The following is a 22323-nucleotide window of genomic DNA, read 5'->3' as shown; positions in this document are numbered from 1 at the left end:
GGAATGGATTAACATCCGTAGCATAGGTCGGTGAGGTACGTAGACTCTAGGAGCTTGGCCCCCGCAATGTTATTAACTAACCAAGGAGAGGATTGACAAGCAGATCGATGGATGGATATGGGAATGGATGTGATGGCGCCTCGTTTAGAAAAGTGACAAGAGACCCATGTAAGTGAGAGGGGCCGCCCTAAGAATTTGAAGGACAAGACCTGACAAGACAGGACAAGCGACAAAGCAGGGGGGGATCAATATCAGGCCAGGGGTTAATTAGTTACCTACTCTACTGTAATATCCGTAGTTAAAGAAACGGGAGTTGCCATCGGGGTTATTCCTGAAGGGTATTGCTTGCGAGAGAAAGCGGGCTGAGTTTGATCCCTGCGAATATTATAGGCTGGTTAGTCTTCAGTGACAACATGTGCAGTATAAGGGGAAAAAAAGATGATGGCTGAGGTTTTGATGGTTAGGCGAGTGCTTTTTGGTACCTGAGCTTTTGTTCTAAGTGGGTTATCGACAGATTTATCTTGAATATCGAAGAGCAGCTTTACTGAATGTGGTTTTCTTGGGCATGTCTCCGACTGTGGATGTTTTCTGTCTATGTTCCCTCATGATGGTCTTCAACACTCGTTTGAAGCCAATATTTAGCCAGACTTAAGCTCCGTTGTGATCCTGTGTGGGTATCAGAGGGATCGTGGTATTTGTTGGTATACAATTGAAGTTGAACATGGCTGCCTTAAACTCGCCCTAGTTTATTTTCATGTTGAGCTTCTTTCTTCATGGCTAATGAGTGCAGAACCGCCAACAACACATCAACTCACCGACAGATAACTCGGTGACTTTGTTGAGTTCACCGACATGTCCCGTGCGCCTTTGTTAATTATAGGCCGCATTTGTGAAGGACGAGGTTGGTTGGTTACACAGGAGAGGCGCAGCCTAATGCATCTCTCACACACACGCATGCACTCAAGCATGATGACTTTCCTCTTCAGTCTCTGAAACAAAAGAAGAAACATTGTCAACCAGCCAAGTCCAGTTTTCTCTGCTGGCAAAAGAAATTCTCTGGCCTGTCAAAGTTGGGCGCTTTGTGAAGCTGAGCCGAGCCGAGCTTCGCTGCAAGAGAGAGGCGCATTCGCATTTACATTTTCATGTGCATAGGTGCAACAGTGTCATGGCGAAACGATACGTACCTGGTACAAAGTAGAGTCGGTTGTCTTCCCGCAAAAGTGGCTTCTTATGCAGGTACAAGCACTTCAAAACAAGAGGCGTCTGCCCTACCCGGTCGCTGTGAGCCAATGGACAGTGTGTGGCTTGGGGGTGTGGGAGTTGTGGAACATTACGCGAGTCAAGTGGGGGCTATGTACCAGGTTCTGCTTGACAGGACATCCATAAGTTGGCATGGAGCATGTAATCCACCGTGGCTGAGAAGACATGAAGCCAAAAAAGAAAGTGACATAAAAAGCAAATAACATATCACCATCATCATTAGGCTTGGGAAGGGATGACATTATTGCTCAGTTACATTCGGGAGATTCCCGGAGATCTAGATTCTGCTCTGTTTTGGTGATCATCAATCAGTGGAGGGAGTAACACGGCACAGCATCTCCTCTCTGAATGTTACTGAGGAGTCTCTGTTCCGCTCTGCTAACAAAGATATCAAGCATATCCTTGTCAGGACAGAGCCACGAATGCCACAAGGGGTTTCGATTTAAGCATGCGAGAGATGGACGATTGGTAACAACGGTATTTCGACTAAGGTGGTTCTTAGGGGGGCTTACACACAGGTACATACATACGTGATGCAGTTGGTTGCAGTTACAATGACAGATGACTGGTCAGCTGCAACACAGTCCTCGGCAGTTGTGTTTTACCAACCAAATAAACCTTTTGTTTCGAAATCTACTAGTTGATTGAGTTGAGCCCAGTCTATCTCCAGTAAACTCTTTATCTGGCAACACTAATAATAGCGACGTGACCAGTCAAAGATAGGCAGGATCAGATGATAATCCATATTCTACTGACGTGTCCTCGAAACCTAGTGACTTGTTAGACTGGATAATAGTCGCGAACGGACTTTCACTTACACCCAATTCTCTCTCTTCCTTTGGACCTTATCGAGTTGCCCAAACTCAGCCGGGTTTAGTGAGGAAAGAACGAGGCGGACTGAACTGAGCTGGATGGACCCCTCCTACCTATACTTGCGCTCTTAAGAGCGGGGATACCCTCGCTTCTCTTTTCTTCTTTACATCCAACTTTTCTTCTTCTTTTACGGATCAGCTTTACTCTACAGTAACGCAATCGACTCTAGTAGACCAAAAGCGTGGAGGCGCATCCGCATTGACAAACATGATTCGTTTCTTTTTGTCATAGTCACGATTTAGCTGCATTTCTGCTTCATCCGAATTCTCCAGCCAATTGCTGCACCCCGCCTGACTTGCTCGTGAACCATCACCAACAAATTCCCCTTCCAGTATCTCGACTTGGCCGATGCCTAACATAGCATCAAAAAGGCGCAAGATTATCGCTCTGTTCATGTCGCCCTACCCAATATCAGCCCAATCACTCGATCACGTACTTACTCGCCACAATCATGGAAGGATTTGGGGCTTGAGCCTTGAGGTCCAACGGCTGTGAACGCCCCAACGTCGATCACGTTGCCCCTCGCTGATGCGATGCAACGCAATCCAAATGAGGCTGAAACATTTTTGTCGAATCGCAGCTGACGCTCTGACACGGCAACTGCTTCTAATGGGGAAACATATCGCAACAACAGGGAAACATCTCGAGAGATGCATGAATGCCCTCACGTTAGAGCCTAATGACACCGACGCCTAATTGAAACTCTGCCCTTTTTGACGTTGACTTTACACGCTGTACCATTACTTCTTAGCTGCAAGAATTGGGCTGTTTGATGTGTCATCCATCCATCTCTGAGACCGCCCCAGTTCAGCATATCAAGCATCAAGTATCATGCATCGGGCATCAACTCGCCTCCATCATTTGCATCATCTGACCTCTCGATGCATCCATTCCCAAGTAGCTAGACTTGACTGGGCCTAACCTAATTGACCCCTTTTGAATCGCGACGCTTCCAAGTCTCGCCGTGTCTTCCAGCCGTCGTGGTCTTTCTGTTCCGTCTGTTCCGCTGCAGGCAGCGGATGAAAGCAACCGACACTCTTTATCAAGCTCAACTCCACAGTACTTCGCCTGACCGCTGAATCGTTGGGCATTAGCTCACCCTCTGGTCTCCCTCGAGCATCTTTCTTTTCTTGGCTACCGAAGTCAGCTGGACAATTGATGAACAAAAGAAAACACCATAAACACTATCCATGTAACTCATTGACTGCGCCGTATTGTTGGCGTGCCTGTGCCGCAATTTGTGGGGGTTAGTTGTGTTTGGTGTTCCAGCTGAGCGGATGCTGGTAACCAATAGGCGAATTTGACAGACTGTTCAACAGAGTGATTCCTCAGCTTTGGGGTTTGTCTCGAGAGCTGAGACCATGGCTGAGCTATGCATACACAATACAATCCTGACGTGCGCCATTCTTCAAGAATGGAGACGTGAAAGTGCCAAAAGACATGTCTAAGATGCCTCCCTCGTCGATCACGCCAATAATGTCATCTAGTGTGGTGGCGCGACTATTGTCGCTAACCAGCGGTATCAGATCTGATCGGCTCAATACTTACACACCGTCTGCATTTGGCGACAGATCACGAATCAAATCCCGGCATTTGTCTCCCGCGATTCGTCTATCGGATTTCTAACGCCCCCTAACACAAACAGGGACGTCTGTTCGCCGTCCCAGCCAGCCGGAATTTCGACGACACTAAAATCCGAATATGACAGGTCATTTTATACCAACCTCAACTTACACCCCTCTGCTTCCTGGAGATAACAAAGGGAGATTTGACGAGGGAACAAAACGAAACCAAACTAAACAATTGTCTAGTCCAACAAAACGACCTAACCCACTTTGAATATTCAAGATATATCCATGTTCCTCTAGAGATAGGGTTACATCCTGATCGACAACCGAGACTAATTCCCAGCGAAACAATTTCGTTTCGTTAGCCTCATCATTATGACAGCCCAATACCTGAACAACTCGCATTGAAAGGTTGCATGCTGTTCGAGACATGCAGCTAAGGTTTCGTGCAACATCGAGTCAGCTGCCGAGGGCTTGTTTGTGCGCCCGTATCTTGAGGTGTGATGAGCTTGTCAAGGATGCAAGCAAGCCTCCAGACATGGATCCTCATGCCCCGGATCTTCACCAGCCGTGCTACAATACCGATTCTCCGGTCACCCCGGTCCCGGTATCCTGATAGCTCCCGAGATTTCTGGGGCGTTGTGAGACATGGAATCCTTTTCTTGGAAAGGGTTGGTATAACAAGCCATCTATAGCATTCTTGACACTTTTGAGGCCAGACATATCAGCAAGTGAAACGCGAAACCCGACAATTATCGGCATTCATATTGAATTCCATCACATCGAGGTCCGAGACGTGGGGGCGCTGCTGCGGTTCATGATGCAGCCCCGACCCGACGCCGGGGATCGACCGGCAACGTCCGCTATGACTCGGGGCTAAAACATGAGTAACTCGATGTCACTCAAGAGGGTGTGTCGTTGGATATGGACATGGTGGACATGATGCACCCTGTCTCACCACCGGGGATATCCAAACAGAGGAACATCACGACTTGAATTTGGCAAGTATAACCTACTTCTGAACTTTCTCCCCATGAGCGTCGCATAGCCTTGTTTCCTCATGGCCTCTGCAAGCCCTGCCATGTTCTGCGAAAACGAACATCAGCCTCGTCAAGGCTACGAGGCGCATGTTTTGAGTTTCACCCAAGACGGGCGGCCCCTGTAAAGTATATATATGGTTGGACGATGTTGAAGTCGTCCGAGCATACCGAAAAAGGGGCCTCAGCCACGCGTTCGGCACGCCTTTATATCCGTCATAGCCGTCGCGGCACGTTTATCTTAATCGTATTCAGAGTGTCGTAAAGCGTTAGAGTTTGCTGATGTAATTATCTTGTGCGAATGCGCCCTGAGCGAGGGCATATTCCGACTCCCGCCTGGATGGGCGTTGCATGGTCGCTTTGAGAGGCAATAGACAATAGTCTTTTCCAGCTCTGGCATATATTCCAACTTTAGAATAATATAGGAACGGCCCTTTTAGAGATCATGAGTAAATTGAGTCTCATTCATTGACGCAGGGTAAAATGGATTTGTGGGAATGATATGACTTCCCACACAAGACTTGATCGCGCACTCTCCTGGGATGCTGACATATTAGATTCAAACAATTTCAGAAAAAGATCTCACGGTCGCCCTTCCAAAGACCGTTATTCCTACCAAGTTGAACGTGATAAAGTGATATGGCGTTGATGTAATTCTGCACGGTGCTGAGAGAGGTCTCGATGAGCAACATGCCCGAACGATCCGAATCCTGGTTATAAACTAGGAAAATATGAGTCTCTATCGATGGCCTTTTGTATGAATTTAATATTAGCAGCACTCTATTACCCTTGGTAAGTAATCAAGAAACCCGTGGAGCTATAATTCATTAGGGTGGATAAACTGCCGAATTCAATAATGGTCTAATGAATGAGCTGAAGATGAAGAAGCGAATCATTCATGCCTTTAGGCTTGAAGTTCACACTGATAGTAGCCCCCTATGAACCGAAGCTTTTGTCTTCGTCTCGAGAGCGGACAAAGTCAAGACGGTCGCCATGCAAGTCGTAGGCATGGGGAGTTTCAGAGAGCTGTGAAACCCACTTACGCTGATGAGATATCATACCCAAGCGAGCATTCGAATATACTGAGTTATTAGCTTGTCATAAGCTGAGCAGAGGGTAACACTAGTCTGTCGGTCAACAAAACAGAATGCGTGAATTCATGATCGTAATGATGTGTAGATTCGCTAGGTGTTCCAACCCCATCTCCCTCATCCATTTCCACCGGCAGCCCTCGTAGGGCTATGGACCGTGTAAGTCCATGGCAATGATGAACCCTTTACTCTCCTACCCTGTATGCACCCTTTTGTGGGCGATCGCTTAGAACTGGTCTGTAATATCATGTCAGCGTCTGATAAACCACCCAAGTCCCAGTTGCCAATCATGACGGCATAACTCGTCGCCGAAGCAGACGTAACTATAGCCTCAAACAACTTACCAACAGTCATGCTCATGCTGATGTCAGTCGACTCAACCATCTTGGTGAACTCCTCAAAGCTAATCTTGCCGTCCTTGTCGAGATCGGCCTCCATGATAGTCTTGTCCACAATCTGCTGCAGCTGCTGATCCTTAAGGTTGCTGCCGACCATCATCTTGAGGACAATGAATAGCTCTCCGTTACTGATGTAACCATCACGGTCAATGTCGTAGACCTTGAAGGCGAACTGAAGCTTCTGTTCCTTGTTTCCCTTGCTGCTGAAAGCCGAAAGACCTGTAACGAATTCTTGGAAATCGACGTCACCGCCACCATCTTCGTCGAAAATGGCGATCATTCTGTTATAGCTGAGTTAGCTAATTGGCGAGAGGTATGAAGAAGCTTGGACGGACCGTGTTGCCAGGGGGTTGGACGAGATCTGGGGAAGGCTGAGGAATTCATCGCGTTCGATCGTGCCGGAGTTATCCTAAGAAGTCCCAAGTCAGCTCTTCATGTCCATTGCGCTTGTGAAAGTCCCAGCCATGCGCATCATCCGACATGACAAAGGACCAAAAAGTCGGAGAGCTTGCGCACCTTGTCCAGCTTCATGAATCGCTTTCGCAGACGATCAACTTCCTCTCTGTCGACTAGAAACCGTACATCTCAGTATATGTTTCACTCCATCACCCCTCCCCCAACCGTGCGTTCGCGTTGAGGGGTCAGGGCTTCCAAGGGGCCAGGGCAAGGCTCACAGTTGGATCCTTGGACGAGGTTGTCCAGGACTGCGCTGGTGGTGTTGCCCATTTTGGCAACGTAGAGTAATGTCGTGGATTGGAGTGTGGAAGTTTGTTTTGGGTTGGGTTAGGTTGTGGCGAGGGAGCGTCGGTGGGTTATAAATAAGCTGTATTGTGCTGTTGTCCAAATGTTGGTGATAAGGCTGAAGTGAGGTCTCACTGTCACTATCGCTAAGTTTAGGTAATTCTAGACCGATCTTCTGCGCAAAGGGGCAAGTGCGCAGAGGGGTAATTACTTTGCGGGGCGACACCTCAAGAAGCAGGACCTCTGGAATGACTTCCGTTATCCTTACGGTGCACCTCCATGTTGATATTTGTGTCACGGTCAGCAACTAAAACTTGGATTGATTGAAGGTACAACCAAAGAATACAGTTTCGCTAAGAGGAATTCTCATATTAAAGGATACCAAAAGGCATAAAAATGATAAAATTCAAGAAATATCTATATGAACTTCAACACGAAAGCTTACACAACTCACCGTTTTGTCAAAGACCGTCTGATACGTGGTTGTCGAGCCAGCAACCAAACGTTCCTACCTTTTCAGTGCTTACCTCACTAAAAGCAAGCGCTATTACGGGGCACTTACCACTAAAATGCACGTTCCCAGCAAAACAAACCATGAGCTTCCGTACTAAACGGAAGGAAAGTGCGGCCCCAAAAAAAAGGAGGCAGTGGTCCAAGCGTCATAGGTACCTCGCCCGCAAAGACAACTGCGAAGTGACCTCGACCCCTCCCATCAGCACACCGTCATCAAACTCTACCGTTCCCTCTCTAGCCATTCATTGACTCTCCCTTGCCAAAAACTCCGGGCAGCAGCAGAGAAAAATCTTTACGCGCCAAAACAAACCCCAACGTCACCCCATCGAGCCCGACTACGCTGCCATCGAAAAAGACTACAACAGCACCTTTTTCATTAATTCTTTGTCCAAAATCAACTCAAAAGTACTCGTTTTATGACTTGATCGCTTTTTTTCGCGGTTTTTCCGCCGCCTGACCGCCTCTCTCTCCCACCTCCCTCCAACCCCCTGGCATCATGTCATCACGCAAAGTCCGCGTCAAGAAGTTGAACGTCAAGACGACGCTTCCAGTTCTTCGCGAAGACCAGATCGATCCGAGCGAGTATGAAGCTTTAACGACCGATAATCAAATCGCGACCGGTGTCGAGCAGGCCGAGGAAAACGTGAGTTATCTCTTTGTTCTGCCACATATCATGATATCACGTGTTTGTTCACGTGATATATTTCATCACCCCATCCCTGTTTTGCTGTGATTGGATGGTACTATCATCCAACAACAAGCAGTCCATTTCCTTGCCTCGACCTCATACTAACATTCTCAATAGGAATACCATCTTCAAACCATTCTCAAGGAGGCAGGAACCAGCAATGACCAAGAAATTCCTGTTCCGCCTCCCCAGGAGAGCGACATCAACTATGATGAGCTCTATCCTGTCCCTTTTCACAAACCCTCCTCTTACATCCGTTTTTCACAAACAGTTGAGGAGTGTATATCATGTCTCTATGACATGACCACGGAGGACGATGAGTTTCTCAAACAGTATAATAGTAAACCACCCGCTGCCGGTGCACTTTCTGAGGATGACTTTGAACGCATCATGGAGGTGTTTGAAGACACGGCGGCGGAGCAGACACCATTCGCAGCAGTCGATAATACCGTTGCCGCCTATGACATGATGGTACCTGCACTTCACGAACTTGGGTCGCCGGCTATCCTTCAACATGCTAAGCCAGTATACGAATACTGGAAGTCAAGGCGACAGGAGGCTGGCAATAAGCCATTGCATCCCACTCTCAAGTTTGAGACTCATCAGGAGACTGATGACACGGATCCCTTCGTCTGTTTCAGACGACGCGAGCCGCGCCAGACTCGAAAGACCAGAGCTCGTGACAACAAAATCGCAGAAACACTCAAGAAGTTGCGACGAGAACTTGAGGATGGCCGGCAATTGGTACTTGTCGCATATGAACGTGAAATGTTGAAGCGAGAGCTCATGTCGATGGACCGTGCTCTGTTTGAAGAAAGGGCAAGACTCAAGGAAACCAAACTTCGTCTGGGCATCAAAGGCGAGGACGAGGATCTCGTCAATCAAAAGGTACGCCAAACCAATGCTCGCAATGCGAGAGACTGTTCCGCTCCTTGGATGCTAACTCTCTTTGTAGCCTCAGAAACGCAAGCCTGCAGAGCCCCCAGTTATCCGACAGCCCACCGGTGCCCACTTGCGGCAACCTGTACGGTCTGATGGAAGAACGCTTGATGCCGATCTTGTCTTGTTGTCAGACAAGCTGGCAGAGAAGGAGAATGAACTTCGACTTGACATAGAAATGAAGGTCCAGAACCACCGGAAGTGGAACCATAACCATATTGACCTAACTGGGGAGCCGCTCTCGCCAGTCAAGGAACAGGGCACAGAAGTCAAGTTCCGACAAGCTAAGACGCAGTACTTGATGACACCCCCGGCTTCCACGTCGTCAGAAATGGAAGTGGACACACACATACCTGATGCCACGCAAGTGGACAAACGTGAGGCACCTGTCTTCCAGTTTTCTGCTGGATCAAATGAGCCTTCCAAGGGTAGCCAACCTTCGTTCCGTCGGCGCATTGGTCGACTGAACCGATTGTGGATTGATCGAAGAGGTATGGTGACGCCACCGCCGGAACATGGTGAGATGTCGGATCGGTGGAGGTACGACTCGGATTCAGATGACGATGAGCCGCCTGTGTATGAGGTTGATCCCTTTGATACCCGAGCATTGAAGTTCCGGGCAACGATTCCGTTGAATCCATACATGTTTAGAGGACGCCCAGCAGTACCACCAGATGCTGTGGTAGCAGCCCAAGCACAAGCAGGTAACAGAGTACTACCATCGCCAGCAGCAGCACAAGCGGCGGCGCATGCGCATGCTCAAGCCCATGCTCAAGCGGCAGCACAAGCACATCTGGCGATGAAAGCGCAAGCTAAAGCGGCGGCGGTTGCACAAGCACAAGCTCAAGCAGCCCAGACGGTACCGTAAGCGTACCGCGGGTAGTGAATTGTATGAATATGGCGGATGTTTGTTTTATACCCCAGAAATATTGACAGAAAGGACGGCGGACTGCTGGGCAAAGTCGATGAGCCCTCGGCAGACAGAGGGGGCATCGTGTATTATTTAGTCGTTGACCAGGGCATTGCAAGGAGTTTCGGAGCGGGTGGTGGTTATTCGGGTTTTGAAGTGAAAGAACATTCTGCGGCCCAGGTCGAGATAAAATGAAAAAAAGAACAACGGTCAACTTTTAGACCAAAAAGATGATGCTGCCTCTTCCCAGCTGTCGTGAATCGTATGTCTTGGCTGTAACCGGAGAGATCGTCGTTGCGTTGTAAGGTGATCATGCGCTGTCTTGTTGGAGGCTGAGGGGAAGCTCTGTAGTATCGGGATCTGATATGCCGTCACCAGCGAGTGCAGACTTGACGATAGAATCGTAATGGCAAGCCTTTCAGAAGAAATAAAGAGAGCGTACAGTCGTGTTGACTGTGTCGTAGAAGAGGAGATGTTGCATGATCATGGTGCCGTGCTGTAAAAGGTGACCAAGCTTAGACGAGAGGACCAGGCTGATACGGATGTCATATTAGCAGGGGCCACGTAAAGTATAAGCGAGAAAGAAACTCGAAACAAAGAGCAGTATACCTGCCAGTGGCATGGGGAGAAGCGTATGCCCCCCGGGATAGTGATTTAATGGTATGAGACAGTGGGAAAAGCTGTCGAGTGCGAAATGCGAGTGATAGAGGAGGCTTTAGAGTGGAGGGCGGGCTGCGGGTGAAGGAAAAGTGGCCGGCGAACCGGGTGTTGTGGATTTACACATCTTTTAGCCACAGTAGAAGCATTTTGTGGAGACAACGTGGCTGGTGCTAAAGAGAAAAGATGCAGAAAAAAAACTTGCATGATGGTCTAAAGTAGCTCATATCACGATAAGTGTGAAGTTGTTGGGATCTAATATTCTTGTTATTGCATTACTGATACATTCTTCATGATTCAGTTCTCACACAGTTGTATATTTTGTTTTGTTGATCACCACTGTCACAGTGAAAAAGATCTGCCCTGGTTACGGAGTTTTATGTACCGTTGCTGTTCACGGTTTAGCTGGACCCTGAAAATTGTAAATCGGAGCCCTCCCGTCCGCTACGGAAACGAGAGAAATTGTGGCTGGTGATGACGCCTGGTGCCCGTTGGGACACTCACTGTGGGATGGATATACAGGGCACTAAGCGAGGGGCTTTCCAAACCTGCCCTTGTTCTCAGCAAAGCCTGGCCGAGATCAGATCTGCCCCTCTATCGATTAGACATCTACTTATTGCTTTCTTGACACCACTGAGTCAACGTTTGCGGTTTCTTTGAAATATAGTTTTAATAATAATTATACTGTTTCTATGTTCTCCTGTATTTCTGTTTAAAATCCTGATAGTAAAGTTGACAAGGTCCATCCAGCTTAGGCAGTGGCATCAACACCATCATCTCGATACCCCCACCTTTAAACTTCCCATCTTCAACCTCACATACAAAATGGCCTTCAAAGACAAATCCTCCTACATTGCGCTCGGCTGCGAAGGCTCTGCCAACAAGCTCGGCATAGGTGTCATTCTCCACACTCCCACAGAGACAAAAATCCTCTCCAACCTCCGCGACACCTTCGTCTCCCCTCCAGGAACAGGCTTCCTCCCCAAAGACACAGCAGCCCACCACCGCGCCCACTTTGTCCGTCTCGCACGCGAAGCCCTCGCCGAAGCGAAAATCACTCCCAAAGATGTCGATTGTATCTGCTACACGAAGGGCCCGGGTATGGGCGCCCCGCTGAACTCTGTTGCTGTTGCGGCTAGAGCATTGAGTTTACTCTGGGATAGACCCCTTGTTGGCGTGAATCATTGCGTGGGGCATATCGAGATGGGGAGATATATCACTGGTGCTGATAACCCGGTTGTGTTATACGTTTCGGGTGGTAATTCGCAGGTAATTGCGTATGCCGAGCAGCGATACAGGATATTTGGCGAAACACTTGATATAGCAGTTGGAAACTGTCTCGATCGGTTCGCCCGCACATTAGAAATCAGCAACGATCCCGCGCCGGGATATAACATCGAACAACTCGCCAAGAAGGGGAGCAAGCTCCTCGATATCCCCTACGCAGTCAAGGGCATGGACTGTTCGTTCTCTGGAATTCTGGCTTCGGCGGATGCACTCGCTGCACAGATGAAGGCCGGCGCGGATTTCACACCAGAAGATTTATGTTTCTCACTACAAGAGACAGTATTCGCGATGTTGGTGGAGATCACAGAGCGGGCTATGGCTCACGTCGGGTCGTCGCAGGTCCTCATTGTGGGAGGTGTAGGATGTAATGAGAGGTTGCAGGAGATGATGGGACATATGGCAAGGGAGCGAGGAGGATCGGTTTACGCTACCGATGAGAGATTCTGCATCGATAACGGAATCATGATTGCGCACGCTGGTTTGTTGGCTTATGAGACAGGGTTTAGGACGTCTTTGGAGGAGAGTACATGTACACAGAGATTCAGAACTGATGAGGTCTTTATCAAATGGAGAGACTGAACCTCTCCGCCAATAATAAAAATGAACAAGATCACAAGAAGTTGTAATAGTCAGATATGTTTATGTGTATTTGCTGAAGCTGATCCATAAGCTTTCTCGCATCAGCTTCATCATGGCGTCAAGAATCCTTGACATCCCTCGTTATTCTCAGCTCATGTCGCCATCACTATGTAACTCGTCACCACTGCTCCTCCATCAAAACTAAGAATACTAAACAGCCAATCCTTGTTTATCTCCCAGACCTCTAATACATAGCAAGCATTCAACATCACATCGTAACCCAAGCCCGCATGTCTGAAAGCAGGCCCAAGGCATAAGGGGTTCTGACTCATGACCCAATCATTATGTTCGTCCATCGTGTCTTATCAATCATCTGAGGATGTGGGCTTGTAGACGATTGTTGTGACATACTGCATCGAGTAAGCATCATCCTTTCTTTTGGCACTTCGCATAGCAGACATACCTTATTTCTGTATCGAGTAGTAGCTGAAACAGCAAGAATGTTGTTCTTGATGCTGCTAGTGGCAAGATGATTTAGAATCGTATGGTTCGGCATGTTGAGCACACTGTTGTCATCTGTCATAACGGTCGCCGCATTTAAGATAGGCTTGCTCAGGAAACCTGGTAGCGCAGGAGGATTTGGTAGCCTCTCAATGGCATTGACAGCATACTGGTATGCTTGCGAATCCTCGGCTTGATCAAAGTCTACTAGGTACTGTGGAATTTGGCTTCGGTACGATTCTGGAGGGGGCACGGGCTTGCCCTTTGGCTGGGGCGGTGGTTTCGAAGCTTTCTCCTGAGCTTGTGAGACTGTCTGAGCAGCAGCGGCAACTTGAGCCTCGGCTTGGGGGCCGGCAGGAGATGCAGGAACTTGCTTCTTGTGAGCATCGTCGGGGCTCACTTCGATATAGTTGACAAGGTTGTTGCCAAAGTCGACGGTGGTTGGCAGATCAGGAGATGTCTGCATGATACCGTCCACCAGGAAGCGGACATGGTGTGTACCTGGAAGAACATAGACTGTTGTCGAGAAACAACCAGGTCGACCCTCGCTGGATAGGTAATATGTCAGCAACTATATCTCGACTCCATATGGGCCATATCCTTATCGCAGGCTGGACGAATCGTGTGCGACAGTCATCTGAGACCACAGAGCAGCCACAGAAACACAGACGACGTAGTGATCGACCCATGTCTCAGAGAAGGAAGGATAAATAACACCATGGCACTTACATGGGATGCAATCGTTGCTTGCGATTCCATTGAAAGATGGTACCTGTCACATAAACCTTGTCACCTCCGCTCAGCCACTCCAGCTTGGTCTGAACGACAGGTCTCGTCTTATCAACCCGCAGCTCCTCACCATCCTCTTCATCAACTGTAGTAGCACTGAGGGCAGAACTCTTGCGTGTGATGGTGTCCGAGTCAATAGGCTCAATATCAGGTATCGACAGATCTGACTCTGGTGCCAAAATAGGTGATCCAGGGGTGTGAACCTCCTCATCGATAGGGAGGGGTAAGCGCGGGGGTCGAGTCAGATACATATCCGTGATGCTGCTATTGGGAATAAGAGCTGTGTCATTTACGTGAGCGGATTGGTGTGATCGAAGAGAAGAAGACTCCATAGGCACATCGACAGGCTTGGTAGGTTCGTCGCGGTACTGAGGTTTAGACTCGGCGGGTTTGCTCTCGGCAGGCTTAGGCTCAGGAGTTCCAGCTGCATGTTTCTCAGCGATGCCCTTAGCATCCGATGAAGAAGCAGTCTTGTGAACAGCGGCGAAGTTGCTATGAGGAGAGCCGCTCAGAGACGAGACAGCAGTAGGAGGCAAGCTCTTTGGTCGATTGATGACGGTTGAGCCTTGGGCTTGCGCCATAGAAGGCTCTGGAGGCGCGGCAGAGCGATGCGCGTGACCGGTGATGATATTGCGGGCATCTTTCCGGAGATGATGTCGGGGAGATTCATGGCCATGATGATGACCGTGGGCCGAACCAGGAGCCGAGGTTGTCGGCGTGGTCGGTTTGGAGGACGAAGACGGGTTGTTACCCATGTTTACTACCTCCTACTCCCTTCCAAGGGATGTGCTCTGCGACTTGAGGGTGTGATATCGGTGATGATGGCGTTGGGGTAAGGTCGGATTATCGGTATCTTATCGGGAATATGACAAACGGCATGTCAAACTCGATGATGCAGATCTCGTCGATTACGTCGATTGTTGGAAATAGTATACGTGCGCTCTCAGCGCCAATTGAACGTCGAGGTCCAGAAGAGGAGGACGAGCGAGAAACAGCCTGACGCGGCACGGCAGGGCTTGGTGCGAAATCCGGGGTCCTGGTGTAGCGTGATGATGATTCAGATGCAATATTTTTGGTGTCGGTGATGAAACCGGCGCTTTTGCTCGTTTGTATGTTTGTGTCCAAAATATGGTCGACTTAGATTCGTTTGGTGGAAAGGGTTGTGGCTTCGGTCGTGTCGTTTAGTTTGTTCTTTGTTGGTCGCGGGGGTGGAGATGGACCTGAGAGATTGATTGACGATGGTAATGGGTGAAGGGAACCTAAGAGAACGGGTGGGATGTTGAATCGTGGCGGGGAGTCTGATAGGTGACAGTCTTTAGATACTTCTATTCAGGGCATCACAAAGCTCATTGTGTAAGTCGCTAACTGGCCATCACTAACACCAGAAGACAAGCGATGAGGTATCCACTGAGAGCTGTTCAAGCCAACCACTCAATGGATTGCATCTCGATAAAGCTTGAGCTTCCTATACCTCCACAATCTACAACAGCTCAAGGGAGCTCTAACTTATCACATGCCTTGACTTACTACAACACATTCATTAATTAACACATAACACTTCCAAGAATACTATCGTATAGACACGTCCTTATACTGAGCTGCCTCATTCAGCCCCTATCACTCTTCCATATCTGTAGTGATGTGATCCTCCCTCCCTAGACAACCTCACCCAACTCACCATCAACACCACAACCTCTTCTAACCAAAATGTCCGAATCATCACTCCCAACTTCCACAATCGTGGCAGCAACATCAGAGCAAGCCTCACCCACAGTCTCTCCATTCATACTCGCATTCGACATCGTTGTCGCTGTATTCAGCTTCCTCTTCTCCTTCAACTGGTCAGGGTTCTTCTCACGGCTTTTCACTATAATCAGCTTTCCTTTCCGCCTAATTCTCATACCCTTGTCATTTGTCCTCAACATTCTTCTCGTTGTGTTTGCACCGGCTATTTACCTCTTCTCTTACACACTTGCTGGCGTGCGTTCTGTATGGGCGTTTCTGGCTAGCTTAGAGGTATGTTGCCACATGAGAGTCAGTTGAGATTTAACTAACATCCTATAGCCGCTGTATACTTTTGTAAGGCCAACACTCACGTGGACTCATCTCAATCTAACAACTTCTAGTTTGGTGCTGCAGCTGGCGTCGGCATCTTGGCTGGCATCGGCCTGGCCATATTCTCATCCATCATCACGTCCTACCTAGGAATGCAGAGTGACGATATCGACTCAGGGGGGTCAACTACTAAGGGCAGTCTGCTCGAAACCAGCAGTCGACGAGATTCGCAATCTTCAGGCACTGAGCTCGACTGGCAATGGCTTGACTCTTCCAGTCAAAGGCGCCGACCAGCTGGTGGCTTACTATCGCAGACCATTCACGAGGAGGATGATGATTCAGAGTATTGATCGTGTATAAGCGCTATAGTACATTAAAGCTCAGCTGCAAACTTCTACGCTATGGATAATCCCATAATATATGTTCTTAGATGAGAGGATCAACCTGCTAAAATCCTCTGATACCATGCGCCGCTCATGTAATAATGCTAGACACTCAGCCTTTCCAAGGATATTCTTCTTCTTCCTTACTTGTTTACTTGGGTCGTATCAATCCGTTGCGCCATGTCCTGCTATGCCTGAATCGACATGTGATTAGTCTCGGTTGTTCGCCTTCAAACGCCTGTACTATCCATGTCCTAATCTCATCCCTCCTGGAGGTGGTACTGGATCTTTGTTCCGTTTGTGGCCTGTGTACACGTGAGGCGGCATCGCTGACGCTTGATCCTATCTCCGGTACGCATCACGGTCTGGCCTATCACGGTCTTGCCTGTCTCGATCTCTTGACCGATCATGCCTGGGTGACCTACTGCGGCTGATGGTGCCACGGTCTCTATCGTAGCGTCGGTCTTCTCTGCTGTTGCGGCGCCGACGATCATCTCTGGGTGGTGGAGGAGGGCGGTCGTCCCTCCGTCGACCTGGGTCATCCCGATTATAGGCGGGTATGTACGTGTCGACATCTGGGGCTCTTGGCCCAGGTGCTCCTCTACCACGAGGGGGTCCTCGCTCACGATAGTCCGCGTCGTCGTTCGGAGGTGGACGTGGCGGTAACCCGGCGCCTCGATCTCGTTGCCAAGCGGGGCGCCTTTCATCTGGTCCGTTGCGGTATCTGCCTCCGTTCACACCATTACGGCCATTTCCGTAAGGCTCATTGCTGTTGAAGCCCGCTGTGGCGCCCTTCGCATCTGGGCCAATACCTACAGTCCCACCCTTGGGGGCAGGGGGCAAGGCAGCCTTGCGGTCGTGGAACTTTCTTCTATCCAGCTCGTGGCTTTCTTCATAAACGGGGATCTCGTGGGGCTCTAACGGTAGAGGCGCCATCTTGAACCATGGGTGTTGTAAGGCATCCACTGCGTTGATTCGTGTCCGCCAGTCTAGCTTAAGAAGCTCTTTCAATAACGAGACTGCGCCTGAGCCGTACCTAAAGACGAGATTAGTGGCTGGACCTTGAGGATTGTCCCATGCAGACTTACTCTCTAAATCTGTTCTGGAGGTTGCCAGTTCGTGGCCGTGGGGACAGATGATCAGCCCCAGGCAATTGCTTCCACCCGGGCATATTATCTTCATTAGGGGATCCCATCAAGTCCCAGATCATGTCAAGCTGATGTGCGTCACTTTCGCCGGCCAGAATGGGCTTTCCGAAGAGCATCTCGCCTAACACACAGCTGCATTGATTGTTAGAACCAAGAAGAATCGGGAATTTCAGATCCACGCTTACCCTACTCCCCAAACGTCAATAGCGGGGGTGTATTGCCGTAGTTGTAGCAAAAGCTCAGGTGGTCGGTACCATCGAGTAACCACCAGACCAGTATAATCTCGCCTTCCTGGACCGTAGGCTTGACCAGCCTTGGGAACATCTCCTTCGTAGTGTCGAGCGAGACCGAAATCGGCAATCTGAAGGATACCTTGGTTGTTGATGAGCAGGTTGGCAGCTTTCATGTCTCGGTGCAGAATGCGGCTGTCGTGGAGATATCGCAGGCCTTCGAGCAGTTGGAGCATGTAGCACTTGATTTGAGGCTCCTTGAAATGGACCGAGGGGTTATCGAGAAGACCGGAAAGATCGTGATCCATATAGGGAGTGGCCATGTATACGATGGGCTTTTTGCGCTTATCGGCTGAACGGGCTGGTCAGTTGAATCAACCAAGGAGCAGTCGTGTCCACTCACTCTGTCTGGTTGGGTGCTCGATGGCCATGTCCTCGAGCCTCAGGATGTTCTTGTGCGATAAGAGCTTGAGAAGCTTAATCTCGCGAAGGGCAGTAATGGGAAACTTGTGATCGTCAGTGTAGTTCTTGGGTGGGGTGGTGCGTCGACATACGCCATCCTTTTCATGATGCATGATGATCTTTTTCAAGGCGACAAGTGTGCCGGTCTTGCGCAAGCGGGCGCGGTGAACCTCACTGAATGCTCGTTAGTATATGCGATTGCGGCTCGGTTGCGATGATCGACGACATATGCGCCGACCAAGGGGTTCGTACCCAAAGGTTCCTTCTCCCAGCTTGCCCAACAATTCATAGTCGGAAATACGGGAGCATCCCTTGAAACTTGATTTTGGTCTCAAGTGGTTGAGCGCAAAGGTTCGAGGCGAAGTGCCATCAGGCGTCGAGTCTGACATCTTATCTGCGTCGTTGTTTGCTCGAAGAGTTGACGATGCGCGCGTCGAGAAGAGTGAGTGAGGCTGGGAGGCTTCTCACAAGATTCGCATCGCCTCTTAATCGTGAATCATCGGGAAAAGTTTGAATAATGATTGGCGGTTTTGGGTTGATATCTAAGGAGGAGTCGAAGAGTCGGCGCTGGTATTTTGAAAAGGAGAGTGAGCGGGGTTTCTATTATAGATGTTTTGTTGGTTGATTGTCCTTGATTGTCAATGCACTTTACAATAAGGCCAAGACGAGAGTTTAGAGAGACGCACGAAGGCGGTCAGGCCTAGAACGTGGCAGAATGTCCAGAAGAAGTTTAGTGGCGAGAGAAGGGGGTACGTACCTGCAGACCCTTGCGTTTGCGTTTGTTGGATCCATTTTATCATCTGGGTTCATGATCGTCATTGTTTGAGATCCTCTCACTTTTTTTGCGATTGTCTTGCAGCAAGAAAATGATTGTGATCTTGGAGCGTACGTCATACTTGTATCTGTGCATGAATTGACCACAAATTCCATTGAGATTGATTACATAACCAACCAACCTGAAGCCATGGCTGGATTTGACCTTGAGAACCCGTTTACTTGATATTATGGCTGAAGCATCCTGTACTTGGTATTTGGACATGTGAAAGCTCGCTACGTTAACATAAAAAGCATGAATATCGCGGAAAGTTTCGTTTAACCATATCTATTGGCAGCCCTGGTCGTATGAAGATCTTAAGAATGTCATTAATTTATTAAAGTTACCATCCTTGATCGAATTCACCGTCAGCCCAACGTCTCAAGTCCCTATTATTGTAGGGCCCCGTAATCGGAGGTCGCTCTATTCCCTGGTGCTGTGAAGCATCAAAATAGAAGGGAATCCACATTGTTCTAGCCTTTGCCTGTAGAAGATGTGTCGAAAAATGCAGCCCAACCCACGCACGTCCAGTAAGTAATGGCCAGTGCCAGTAATTATTATTCATTCTCCCCGCATCTTGGAGATCTTGATCTCTGGGGTGAAAGATGGGATATCTGGATAATTAATGAGGTCACTTATGTATTTAGTTTTTGGATATATGTTCGATAAATATCAATCTGCTCTGCCCGGATTAATCTAGTCTCTCTGTTCACCGTAAAAATATCCTCTTGATCACCTGCCACTTCTTACTGATCATCAACACCAGATCAAAGATACCACATCCCATTTTCCCTCATTAACCAATTCAGTATCAAAAATGCTTAGGACAAACAAGCAGTGCAACTCCAGGCCTTGATTTCACACCAATAGTTTTCCTCTTTAATACTTAGTCTCCGTGGGCTATCGCATACACCAAACATCATCGCCTCTTACTCGCCAGTCCCCGCGAGATATCGAGTTTCTGTTACCCCTTCATAACCTCGAGAGGATCCACTTGATGGCTTCTTTGTCCACAAGGTTTAGTTTGCCTACTTATTAACGTTGCGCGTGCCGTAGATAAATTTTCACTTCTCCTCATCTTGATCGTGATTTATTCTTCTTCATCTCTATTCGAAATAATCGTTCTATTCAAAGTCCAATCGTTGATGCGCTGACTGAGTCGCTATCTCATCCTCACATCAGCTCTTATCTATCACTGATATCAATTGAAAGACTATCGGCTCAACCACTTCCCATACAACTGTTAACACTTTCAAAATGAGTGAGACAGGCTCTCACGGCTCTCCTGCCTTGAAGGCTCCCGAGACCAGTTACCCCGAGTCTCGAGTCCTTATCATCGGCACAGGAGGAACGATTTGTATGCAGCAAGGCCCTGATGGTCTTCAACCAACAGACAACTTCTTGGAGAATGCTATGGCTCCTCGCCCATCATTCAATGACTTCTCAAATCCAGGTATGAGACAAAATAATGCTCTGAATGAACCACATTGACAAATAATTAGATACGCTCCCCGCTGTTCGTGATGGAGAGAAGATCCAGATTGATAGTCTTCGCACTCCTGCTACAGCATACAATCGCCATGTCCGCTATGGTATCATCGAGTTCAGTCCTCTGCTAGATTCCAGCTCTATCTCCGCCCACGATTGGGATGCTATGGCCTCATGTGTTCAAGAGAATTATCATCTATTTGACGGTTTCGTCATTCTTCATGGAACAGACTCTCTCGCTTACACGGCCTCTGCGCTCTCCTTCATGATGGAGAACCTGGGCAAGCCCGTGATCCTCACTGGCTCTCAGGCGCCCATCTTTGCACTTCAATCCGACGGTGTCGACAACTTATTAGGATCCCTCATCATCGCCGGAACATTCACCATTCCTGAAGTCTGCCTATTCTTCCACCACCGTCTGTACCGTGGAAACCGCAGCGCAAAGGTGTCAGCAACAGAGTTCGAGGCTTTTGCCAGCCCCAACTGCGAGCCCATCGCCAAGGTCAATGGCCTCGGCATCAGTGTTAATTGGCCTCTTGTTCTACGACCAACCTCGATTGCCAAGTTTCACGTCACAAAGGGTCTTGACACTACTCATGTTGCCTGTTTGCGCGTGTTTCCTGGTATCAAGCCTGAGATGATCGACGCTGTGCTTCACTTGCCCGATATCCGTGGTCTTATTCTTGAGACATTTGGCATGGGTAACATCCCTGGCGGTGCTGAGGGTCGTCTCACGCAGATCATCAAGGCGGCTGTTGAGCGTGGCATTGTCGTTGTAAATGTTAGTCAATGTGTCAATGGCTTTGTCTCTCCCGTTTATGCTCCCGGTACTGTTCTCGGCCGAGCTGGTGTCATCTTTGGGCTCGACTTGACTGCTGAGGCGGCGCTCACCAAAGTCTCCTATCTACTCGCTCAAACAAACCTCTCTGTCAAGGAAATTCAGGAGAAACTCTCCCGGTCGCTCCGTGGCGAGATGACAGAGATTGCCCACCAGAGCTTCTCTCACCCCTCCGGCTCACTCGACTTTGCCGCATCCCATCTTACGCCAAGCGAGACTGCATTCTCGGCACTCGGATACGCAATTGAGAATGGCGAATTGGGACTCGTCAAGGAATTACTGCAAGGTGAAGGTGCTCAACTTCTCAAGCAGTCAGACTACGCAGGCAACACAGCGGTGCATCTCGCAGCGGTGGCCGGCAGAACCGAGATCCTCCTTGAGCTGCTACAGCGGGGCGCCAGCGTCCACGAGCGCAACAAGGCCAACCACTCGCCTCTGTTTGTCGCTGTCAAGTCAGGCCAGGAGCCTTGTGCACAATTGCTGCGCATTGCTGGTGCTCATCTGGCGGTGGAGGAGAGGGATTCTATGCCTGGTTACGTGACACCCAAGTACAACAGTCACATTGGAGGACATGGCTTCTGATCGATGAAAGATCATATCATGTCCTTTTATCTTTAAGTTTACGTTTTGTTGTTATGGGGTTAGGTGAACTTTTGAAGCGGACCAGGATACGGAAAATGGGTGATGGATATAAGCGACGTTCTGCTATCAATTGTTGTTCTTATGCGAACGGGTATGATCAAGGCGCTTCGGGATATAGAAAATGAGATGACTTGGACTGGAATAAGATGAGATCTTGAACCACGAGAACAATTCCTGATATAATTGAAGTTCAATTGGTACGACAATGGCTGTTGTTAGAGAGGCTGCAGTTTGCGGAGGTGGCATCTAATTCTCCGATGCAACGACAAATACTGCCGAAGACTATATAAAAAGGACCAAAAACATACTATTTACTCTACGTCCATACGATAATAGTCTCAAGTTCCAAAGGACCAATGCAACACTGCAGTCATCTGAATGTTTCGCCTTGGACCCATGAACTGACGTTTGAATTCCTATGACTAACAGGTA

At 48.8% G+C, this 22323-nt stretch overlaps 7 protein-coding genes across 10 annotated transcripts; 4 read left to right on the top strand and 3 right to left on the bottom strand.

Moving 5' to 3' along the window:
* Positions 1-5546: 5546 nt before the first annotated feature.
* Positions 5547-7146, bottom strand: FOXG_01489 (calcineurin subunit B). Its single transcript, XM_018378337.1, has 5 exons — positions 6902-7146; positions 6744-6796; positions 6563-6636; positions 6174-6508; positions 5547-6066 (listed from the first exon to the last, which is right to left on the bottom strand). The coding sequence occupies exons 1-5, from the start codon at positions 6951-6953 to the stop codon at positions 6056-6058; spliced, it is 525 nt and encodes a 174-aa protein (XP_018234243.1). The 5' UTR covers positions 6954-7146; the 3' UTR covers positions 5547-6055.
* Positions 7147-7391: 245 nt separating this feature from the next.
* Positions 7392-10741, top strand: FOXG_01488 (enhancer-polycomb-like protein 1). 2 transcript variants are annotated; one of them, XM_018378335.1, is made up of 3 exons: positions 7392-8124; positions 8287-9057; positions 9125-10741. In XM_018378335.1, the coding sequence occupies exons 1-3, from the start codon at positions 7978-7980 to the stop codon at positions 9974-9976; spliced, it is 1770 nt and encodes a 589-aa protein (XP_018234241.1). In that variant the 5' UTR covers positions 7392-7977; the 3' UTR covers positions 9977-10741. The 2 variants fall into 2 exon arrangements, with proteins under 2 accessions (XP_018234241.1, XP_018234242.1); XM_018378336.1 differs by having other exon boundaries at positions 7392-9057.
* A 509-nt stretch (positions 10742-11250) lies between these two features.
* FOXG_01486 (uncharacterized protein) lies at positions 11251-15146 on the bottom strand. 2 transcript variants are annotated; one of them, XM_018378333.1, is made up of 3 exons: positions 13772-15146; positions 13005-13590; positions 11251-12951 (listed from the first exon to the last, which is right to left on the bottom strand). In XM_018378333.1, the coding sequence occupies exons 1-3, from the start codon at positions 14584-14586 to the stop codon at positions 12907-12909; spliced, it is 1446 nt and encodes a 481-aa protein (XP_018234239.1). In that variant the 5' UTR covers positions 14587-15146; the 3' UTR covers positions 11251-12906. The 2 variants fall into 2 exon arrangements, with proteins under 2 accessions (XP_018234239.1, XP_018234238.1); XM_018378332.1 differs by having other exon boundaries at positions 11251-13590; positions 13772-15056.
* FOXG_01487 (glycoprotein endopeptidase KAE1) lies at positions 11286-12595 on the top strand. The gene has a single exon (XM_018378334.1). It carries the CDS (start codon positions 11501-11503, stop codon positions 12539-12541), a length of 1041 nt encoding a protein of 346 aa, XP_018234240.1. The 5' UTR covers positions 11286-11500; the 3' UTR covers positions 12542-12595.
* A 128-nt stretch (positions 15147-15274) lies between the features above and the next one.
* On the top strand, positions 15275-17301 carry FOXG_01485 (uncharacterized protein; the record flags this gene model as incomplete). 2 transcript variants are annotated; one of them, XM_018378330.1, is made up of 3 exons in its annotated part: positions 15275-15847; positions 15896-15910; positions 15958-17301. In XM_018378330.1, the coding sequence occupies exons 1-3, from the start codon at positions 15539-15541 to the stop codon at positions 16234-16236; spliced, it is 603 nt and encodes a 200-aa protein (XP_018234236.1). In that variant the 5' UTR covers positions 15275-15538. The 2 variants fall into 2 exon arrangements, with proteins under 2 accessions (XP_018234236.1, XP_018234237.1); XM_018378331.1 differs by having other exon boundaries at positions 15316-15847; positions 15896-16036.
* FOXG_18110 (CMGC/CDK protein kinase) lies at positions 15292-18915 on the bottom strand. The gene is made up of 7 exons (XM_018398163.1): positions 18867-18915; positions 18362-18809; positions 18202-18283; positions 18051-18153; positions 17603-17999; positions 17358-17549; positions 15292-17305 (listed from the first exon to the last, which is right to left on the bottom strand). The coding sequence occupies exons 2-7, from the start codon at positions 18496-18498 to the stop codon at positions 16612-16614; spliced, it is 1605 nt and encodes a 534-aa protein (XP_018234235.1). The 5' UTR covers positions 18499-18809; positions 18867-18915; the 3' UTR covers positions 15292-16611.
* A 778-nt stretch (positions 18916-19693) lies between these two features.
* Positions 19694-22184, top strand: FOXG_01482 (L-asparaginase). Its single transcript, XM_018378329.1, has 2 exons — positions 19694-20376; positions 20426-22184. The coding sequence occupies exons 1-2, from the start codon at positions 20181-20183 to the stop codon at positions 21829-21831; spliced, it is 1602 nt and encodes a 533-aa protein (XP_018234234.1). The 5' UTR covers positions 19694-20180; the 3' UTR covers positions 21832-22184.
* The last annotated feature ends 139 nt before the right edge of the window (positions 22185-22323 follow it).

Source organism: Fusarium oxysporum, chromosome 5 (genome assembly GCF_000149955.1).
Source record: "Fusarium oxysporum f. sp. lycopersici 4287 chromosome 5, whole genome shotgun sequence".
NCBI classification, from domain to species: domain Eukaryota; kingdom Fungi; phylum Ascomycota; class Sordariomycetes; order Hypocreales; family Nectriaceae; genus Fusarium; species Fusarium oxysporum.
This window is presented reverse-complemented; position numbering and strand designations above follow the sequence as displayed.